Source organism: Mustela lutreola, chromosome 8 (assembly GCF_030435805.1).
Source record: "Mustela lutreola isolate mMusLut2 chromosome 8, mMusLut2.pri, whole genome shotgun sequence".
In the NCBI taxonomy this organism is placed as follows: domain Eukaryota; kingdom Metazoa; phylum Chordata; class Mammalia; order Carnivora; family Mustelidae; genus Mustela; species Mustela lutreola.
This window is the reverse complement of record NC_081297.1, coordinates 59077788-59087159: the sequence shown is the minus strand read 5'-3', so window position 1 is coordinate 59087159 and position 9372 is coordinate 59077788. Positions and strand designations below refer to the sequence as shown.

The 9372-nt window shown below is 35.4% G+C and overlaps 1 protein-coding gene across 1 annotated transcript; it reads left to right on the top strand.

The window, feature by feature from the left end:
• The first annotated feature begins 8098 nt into the window (after window positions 1-8098).
• On the top strand, window positions 8099-9037 carry LOC131837859 (olfactory receptor 6C74-like). The gene has a single exon (XM_059183523.1). The coding sequence runs from the start codon at window positions 8099-8101 to the stop codon at window positions 9035-9037; it is 939 nt and encodes a 312-aa protein (XP_059039506.1).
• The last annotated feature ends 335 nt before the right edge of the window (window positions 9038-9372 follow it).

Sequence of the window (9372 nt, the reverse complement as noted above, 5' to 3'; positions counted from 1 at the left end):
TGGTGGTTCTATTTTTAATTTTTTTGAGGAATCTCCATAGTGTTTTCCACTGTGGCTACCCTGGTTTGTATTCCCACCAACAGTGTACAAGGGTACATTTTTCTCCACATCCTCACCAATATGTGTTCTTTCTTGTGTTTTTTATTTTTATTTTAGTCAGACAAAACACTTCCAAGTACCTTCCTCACCCCTATTTTAAGTCATATAGTGGAAAAGACAAATGTCATGTGGCTGATGGCTTGAACAAGACAGACTGGATTAAATATACTTAAGCAGTCCCTCCAAAAACACATTATTGAATTGGAAGCCTTGGGACCCAGCTGAAAGCTATGTCAGAGGCCTTACTAACCTGTAATCTGAATGATGCATGTTTAATTTGGCTTCCAACTTCCAAACTTGTAAACTTTTTCTAGGAGAGCTCAGGCATCTTGAGTTTTTACTTGTGTAAAAGCTGGTCATTGGCTTGAATCCCTTTGGAGAAAACTGTGACTGGCATCTTGGGAGTGATAAAAGAGACCTGCAGATTAATCAAATAGACAAGAGAGGAACACACTTATGTGAATTTGCAGCATTTTATAACAGATTTGTCAGATTTTTCCCCTTAGAAGTATATTAAAAATACTGTATTCCAATTCAGTTTTCCTTCCCTTCCTTTGTGGTCCTCCGTGCTATTACTTAAGTTCCACATATGAGTGAAATCATTTGCTTGACTTATTTCATTTAGTATAATCCCTGCTAGTTCCATCCATGTCAATATAAATAGTGGGTATTCATGCTTTCTGATAGCTGAGTAGTATTCCATTGTATATATGAACACATATATTTTTTTTAAAGATTTTATTTATTTATTTGTCAGAGAGAGAGTGAGTGAGAGCGAGCAAAGGTAGACAGAGTGGAAGGAAGAGTCAGAGGGAGAAGCAGGCTCCCTGTGGAGCAAGGAGCCCAATGTGGGACTCGATCCCAGGACGCTGGGATCATGACCTGAGCCGAAGGCAGCTGCTTAACCAACTGAGCCACCCAGGCGTCCCAAACACATATTTTTTTATTAATTTATTTATTTTCAGAAAAAAACAGTAGTTATTATTTTTTCACCACACCCAGTGCTCCATGCAATCCGTGCCCTCTATAATACCCTCTATAATACCCACAACCTGGTACCCCAACCTCCCCCCCCGTCATTTCAACTCCTCAGATTGTTTTTCAGAGTCCATAGTCTCTCATGATTCACCTCCCCTTCCAATTTACCCCAACTCCCTTCTCCTCTCTAACACCCCTTGTCCTCCATGATATTTGTTATGCTCCACAAATAAGTGAAACCATATGATAACTGACTCTCTCTGCTTCTCTTATTTCACTCAGCATGATCTCTTCCAGTCCCGTCCATGTTGCTACAAAAATTGGGTATTCATCCTTTCTGATGGAGGCATAATACTCCATAGTGTATATGGACCTCATCTTCCTTATCCATTTGTCCGTTGAAGGGCATCTTGGTTCTTTCCATAGTTTGGCGACTGTGGCCATTGCTGCTATATACATTGGGGTACAGATGGCCCTTCTTTTCACGAGATCCGTATCTTTGGGATAAATACCCAGTAGTGCAATTGCAGGGTCATAGGGAATTTCTCGTTTTAATTTCTTGAGGAATCTCCACACTGTTCTCCAAAGAGGCTGCACCAACTTGCATTCCCACCAACAGTGGAAGAGGGTTCCCCTTTCTCCACATCCTCTCCAACACATGTTGTTTCCTGTTTTCTTAATTTTGGCCATTCTAACTGGTGTAAGGTGATATATCAAAGTAGTTTTAATTTGAACCTCCCTGAGGGCTAGTGATGATGAACATTTTTTCATGTGTCTGATAGCCATTTGTATGTCTTGACTGGAGAAGTGTCTGTTCATATCTTCTGCCCATTTTTTGATATGATTATCTGTTTCATGTGTGTTGAGTTTGAGGAGTTCATTATAGATCCTGGATATCAACATTTTGTCTGTACTGTCATTTGAAAATATCTTCTCCCATTCCGTGGGTTGCCTCTTCGTTTTGTTGACAGTTTCCTTTGCTGTGCAGAAGCTTTTGATTTTGATGAAGTCCCAGAAGTTTATTTTCGCTTTTGTTTCCTTTGCCTTTGGAGACATATCTTGAAAGAAGTTGCTGTGGCTGATATCGAAGAGGTTACTGCCTATGTTCTCCTCTAGGATTCTGATGGATTCCTGTCTCACATTGAGGTCTTTTATCCATTTTTCAGTTTATCTTTGTGTACAGTGTAAGAGAATGGTGGAGTTTCATTCTTCTACTTATAGCTGTCCAGTTTTCCCAGCACCATTTATTGAAGAGACTGTCTTTTTTCAACTGGATATTTTTTCCTGTTTTGTCTAAGATTAATTGACCATAGAGTTGAGGGTCCATATTTGGGCTCTCTACTCTGTTCCACTGGTCTATGTGTCTGTTTTTATGCCAGTACCATGCTGTCTTGGTGATCATAGCTTTGTAGTAAAGCTTGAAATTAGGTAACGTGATGCCCCCAATTTTATTTTTGTTTTTCAACATTTCCTTAGCGATTCAGGGTCTCTTCTGATTCCATACAAATTTCTGGATTATTTGCTCCAGCTCTTTGAAGAATACTGGTGGAATTTTGATCGGAATGGCATTAAAAGTATAAATTTCTCTAGGCAGTATAGACATTTTAACAATGTTTATTCTTCCGATCCAAGAGCATGGAATGGTCTTCCATCTTTTTGTGTCTTCTTCAATTTCTTTCATGAGTGTTCTGTAGTTCCTCCAGTACAGATCCTTTACGTCTTTGGTTAGGTTGATTCCCAGGTATCTTATGGTTTTTGGTGCTATAGTAAAATGGAATCGATTCTCTAATTTCCCTTTCTGTATTTTCATTGTTGATGTATAAGAAAGCCACTGATTTCTGCACATTGACTTCGTATCCTGCCACATTGCTGAATTGTTGTATGAGTTCTAGTAGTTTGGGAGGGGAGTCTTTTGGGTTTTCCATATAGAATCATGTCATCTGCAAAGAGAGAGAGTTTGACTTCTTCATTACCAATTTGGATACCTTTTATTTCTCTTTGTTGTCTGATTGCTGTTGCTAGGACTTCTAATACTATGTTGAACAAGGGTGGTGAGAGTGGGCATCCTTGTCTTGTTCCTGATCTCAACGGGAAGGCTGCAAGCTTTTTCCCATTGAGGATGACATTTGCTGTGGGTCTTTCATAGATAGATTTGATGAGGTTCAGGAATGTTCCCTCTATCCCTATACTTTGAAGCGTTTTAATTAGGAACGGATGCTGGATTTTGTCAAATGCTTTTTCTGCATTAATTGAGAGGACCATGTGTGAACACATCTTCTTTATCCATTCATCTGTTGAAGGGCATCTGGGATCCTACCACATTTTAGCTATTGCAAACATCGCTGCCATGAACATTCAGGTGTATGTGTTCCTTATTTTTACTATATCTGTATCTTTGGGATAAATACCTAGTAGTACAATTGCTCAGTCATAATGTAGCTCTATTTTTAACTTTTTGAGGAATTTTCTTACTGTTTTCCAGAGTGGCTGTATCAGCTTTCATTGCAACTAACCAGTGTAAGAGGGCTCCTATTTCTCCATCCTTAGCAACATTTTTTTTTTTAAGATTTTATGTATTTATTTGACTGAGAGAAATCACAAGTAGATGGAGAGGCAGGCAGAGAGAAAAAGGGAAACAGGCTCCCTGCTGAGCAGAGAGCACGATGCGGGACTTGATTCCAGGACCCTGAGATCATGACATGAGCCGAAGGCAGCAGCTTAACCCACTGAGCCACCCAGGCGCCCCCCTTATCAACATTTGTTCTGTTAATTTTTGCCATTCTAAATGATGAAAGGTGGTATCTCATTGTAGTTTTGACTGCTAACTGAACATAATAATAATAATAATAAAGTTACTGCCTCTTAGTAGGGCAAAATTAAGCAGGTTTTTTCTTTAAAAGACTGAGAATTTACTAATTTAGGGGTTCCTTGGCTTTAGATGTAGGTGCACTGTGTAACACAATACCCTTAGGGCCCTTCCCTGAAGAGAAAGGGAACTGATGAGAACATGAAATTCCTGCTTCTTGCTATGTAATGAATAATAAAGTTTTCTGTCACTGATCCAATAAGCTATATCTCTGTTAGTATCTATGAAATGATGATGGATCAACCTGTTAGACTCTAGGTAAAATATCAGGTTTTGATTAATATCACAGATTTGGTAGAGTATAGGAAAGACAAATATCATAGCACTTTAAATAGCTCTACGTTTATCTTATTTAAATGTTCAGTCTGGTATGTTGAAACTCCTCCATGAAGTCACTGTGTTCCTAAGATAATGCAGTGGTGTCAGGAACCTGGGTGTACTCCCTCTTGTTGAACAGCCAGTGTATTCCTAGTATGGTTCCTCATATTCATGGCTCCAAATGGCTTGTCTTCCCATATGCTGGTATCACAACAATGAGTGGGAGTGAAGAGGCTAAGAAGGGAAAACCTCTCATCAAAGGATAACCCATGTAAATGGCACATCTTCACTTATAACCTTTGCTTCTAATTTATTCCCACAGTCACAAAAATTTGCAGGGAAGGCTAGCTATAGTCATAGATAAATATTTCATTCCATACAGAGGAAGTGAAGAATGCTTGGATTTTATGAAATACCAGTTTAAAATCTACTAGATCATTTTGCAAAAACATTTGGATGAAAGTCTAAATTCAGTATAGAAACAAAACAGCATATAGGACATAAAATTTTACCTATTTTTTTCTATGACTGGCTAATTCTTCAACTAACACTGCCACTTGATATTATGACTAAAATAATATTTTATTTTAAAACTTACAATTTCTTATCTACATATTTGCGATATCAAAACACATCTGTGTGGAAGGGAAACACAGATTAGGGACATTTATACTGAAAGCTTTGGAGACATAATTGAAAGTAGTCTTGAAAAGATATATATAATTTATCTTTTTAATTATTCAGTGCCTGGGGAGAACTCATATACAATGTGTAAAGTTGTAATCCTTTGGGAATGATGTTCTTAGATCTCATATCTTCTGGGAACTCCTCATAATCTTTAGATATTTTCCTTCAAGGCCCAGAAAGCATAAATACTCAATGGGATCAAGTGAATTTTATATAGCACTGCGAATAATACTAAGAAAAGCATCAGTACATAAATAAGTAAATTATAGTAATGGGGAAATTTAATATACCAGTCTACAAATCTGGAAAAAAGCCCTAAGGTCATTTACAAAGTAGTTATGAATAGATAACAAAAATAATCATAGATCGTGGCATAAAGGGAGATTCCTTCAGAGAGGAATGGAATGTCAGTGTGGTGGTTTGTTCAGCCTGATGATAAAGGAGTTAAAGCAGAGATACTTTGTCTGGAAAAAGTCTGTTTAATATCTTTCCCCCAAAAGTGTTTAATTTTTAAGTGTTTTGACAAACTGACTTAAGACTGAAACAGATGAAAAGAATTGGTATATCTAAAGTTTAAAGGCCATATTTCCATTAGATGTGCTTTAACCCATTTTCTCTAATTTTTACCATTATGGTATTAACCCTACTTTTTCTATTTTTTATATTGTGACTTAAGAAAAATTATGAGAAAAAGAATACAATGAAAATTAAGTATTAAAAAATATTACTTTTTTAAAATTTCATTAATATTCACGATATCTATTGTAGGTCTGACTTCTAACAGTTTTGTAATGTGACCTTGTTAACTTTCTTACAATGCCTGTTGGGGGATGGTTGGTGTGTGTATCTGTTGAAGTCAGTCAAAGAAATAACCTGATATAGTAAAACTGTGCTTTAGGTGTTTTAGATGTAAGCATTCCTACAGTTGTTGCCTTTGGAGTAATTTGTGTAAATGAAGAAAAATTTATAATTCATCGCTTTACAATTATGTGAATGTAAAAGGAATGTGGAGGAAAAACAGCAGTCCTTTCTTCTATTCACTCAATTATTAATATGACTGACAACAGATCTTATTTTTTATCTGAGAATTCTCCTATAAATGCTTCTAGGTACAACTGGAAACAAATTTTATTTGTTCTTGGTTATTTTTATTTATATGTCTTTGAAATAATGTATGTTTTAGAGATTGGAAATAATTATATAAAAATTCTCAAAACAGAAAATATCTTCTATCTGGGTCCCATTATTAAACCTTAATTATTTTATGTGTTTTATATGAACATACTGAAGAAAGAAATCTTCCTTAGACTCGTTAATTTTTTTTAAAAAAGCACGATACGTTGCCCTATAATTGTTGGTAGAAATTGTACTTTTCAGAGGACAACTTAGGAAAAAATCCTCTTTCAAATTTAATCCTGATCTCTAATTTGATAGCTGTGCAAACCAGAACAATCTGATTGTCACACTTAATATATGCCATGTGTTGTGATAACCATAGTTTATCTCTAGTTAATATTTATTTAATTACTTGTTAGCCAAATATTTGAATATCCTTATCATAAGGAAATACATGTCTTTTAAAATTTTGTCAAAACCCTACTTTGTGATTCACTGTGTTTGAAACTTACCCAATACTCTAATCTCTTTTAGTCCCTGTTGACTTCAAACTGTTCAACTTTTCAGTCTGTATTTTAGACAAAGAATAAAATGGTAAGTGTAAAGCATAGAAGTAGATGGGGAAAAATTATATGATAACATTTTCTTATCATTGTAATTTACTAATCCTTATTAATTTGCATATCACTAATTTTAAGATTATTACTAATTTGTTTTAATTTTCTTTTACTTTTTACTTGTTAATTTACTTCTTTTAATTTTTTCCATAAACTTACTCTTCTATTTCTTTTTTTTTTTTTAGGTTTATTTATATGTTTGAGAGAGAAAAAGAGACAAAGAGCAGGGGAAAAGGCAGAGGGAGAGTAAAAGAAGCAAACTCTATCCTGAACATGGAGTGGAACTTAATCTGGGATCCTGAAATCATGACCTGAGCCAAAATCAAGGGCCTGCTGCTTATTTGATTCAGGCATCTTTCACTATCCTATTTCTAAAAACCATAGCATCTCTAGGTTTCCATAAAGCTTTGTCTTTATCTTTATACTTGCTCATGTAATTTCCTGAAACCATATTTATATATTTCTATCTACTTATATATCCATTACTCTCATTTTTAATTTTTTTTTCATTTTTCAGAATCATAACTTTTAGAGGAAAACTGCACTTTTTTATATTATTATTACACACACCAAAATTACCAGACTATTTCTACTGATTTTGTTTGAGAATACAACATGGGAAGAGTAGGGATTATAACAGAGATTGATGGGATGGAAATACTACTAAGGACAGAATATAAAATTATTCATGATATTTCACACTCACTTCTCTGAAATTGTATCTCATTAGCCATGAAAGGAATGACAGAAGAATCAGGTACTTGATCTGATTAGCTGAGTAAAATGGTAAAGCTATAGTAACCCTGTTTATTGACATGATCAGGGGTGTGTGTACTTTATGAAAACCACTTTCTGATGTACTTTTAATGACAATAATCACTTTAATTCTAGAACGAAAATCTCTTAAATAAGCAGGAAATGGGATCCATCTCAACTCTGAAAAAATCAAGAGAGAAGAAGCATTTTTCCATGCTTAAAACTCACTCTATGCTGTGAAGTGTGTAAACCTGGTGATTCACAGACCTGGGGATAAAAATATATGTATATAAAAAATATATGTTTATAAAAAAAAAATAAATAAATAAATAAAAAAAAAAAAAAAAAAAAACTCACTCTAATTTCCCTCTAATATTTCCTCTTATATAAAAATAGTCAACAATTGCTATCATCACATATGTAATTCTCTAGTAGAACTGCATTAAAGTTGAAATTATCTGTCCAGATGCTCTGGAAATGCAAACTATTGTTTCTCCTGGCATAGCCTCTTCAGAGCCTGAATGAACATTTTGTTACGCTATCTGAAATTTGCTTGCTAACTTTATTTTAGACAATTAAATCACTCTTATTTTTTCACTGGGATTGTCAGTGTTTTTCTGTTTGTCTTTCCTATTTAGAACTGGAAAAGTAGAGGACAGTAATGGGAAACCACACACAAGTGACAGTGTTTATTCTGGCAGGTTTGACTGATGACCCACAATTGAAAGTTGTGTTGTTTGTCTTTCTGCTTCTCACCTACTTGCTGAGTGTCACTGGCAATCTGACCATCATCACACTCACCCTGGTGGATACTTACCTCAAGACCCCCATGTATTTTTTCCTTAGGAATTTTTCCTTCCTAGAAATTTCATATACTACTACATGCATCCCTAAATTGTTGGTTACTATGGCAACTGGAGACAAAACCATTTCCTTTAATTGTTGTGCAACTCAAGTGTTTTTTGCCTTCCTTCTTGGTGCATCTGAATTTTACTTACTGGCTGCTATGTCCTATGACCGCTATGTTGCCATCTGTAAACCCCTGCATTACACAACCATCATGAACAGTAAGATCTGCATTCAACTTGTCTTCTGTTGTTGGCTTGCTGGGTTTTTTGTCATCTTTCCACCTCTCATCTTAGGCATAAATCTTGACTTCTGTGCCTCCAACATTGTTGACCATTTCTACTGTGATACAACACCCCTGCTGCAGATCTCCTGCTCAGACACACAGCTCTTAGAGACAATGGGATACATCTCTGCTTTGGTGACACTCATAGTCACATTGGTGATGGTGATAATATCATATACCTGTATTGCCTTAACAATTCTAAAAATCCCTTCTGCTAATCAGAGGAAAAAAGCTTTTTCAACATGTTCTTCTCACATGATTGTGATATCCCTTTCTTATGGTAGCTGCATATTCATGTATGTCAAACCATCAGTCAAACAAAGAACATCTTTTTCCAAGGGAATTGCAGTGCTCAATACTTCTGTGGCTCCACTTTTGAATCCTTTTATCTACACTTTGCGGAACCAGCAGGTGAAGAAAGCCTTCATGAATGTGGTACACAAAACTGTTTCTTTTCCAAACAAATGAGTATCCTGTTCCATAACATACTGCAAAAGAACGAAGAAGTCTCATATAATACCAGTGTATTCATTAGTAGCTTTCGGTACATAGTTTCCTCTTTTCCCCCCCTTTATCCCTATGATACTCATCTTAATCTCTTTCAAGTTTTATTCACAAAAGCTTTTGCTCCCCAGAAGTTAATATTCCTATATTCTTCATTAGATATATCTTTTTTCTCATCTCACTTCTTTTTCATCTAGATATAGAAAAGAAATCCAGCCACATTTTTCAGTCTATCTCTTTTGTCTTTAATTCTTAGTTACTCAAGACTACAAAATGTTGTTTAATTTGAATTATGCTTA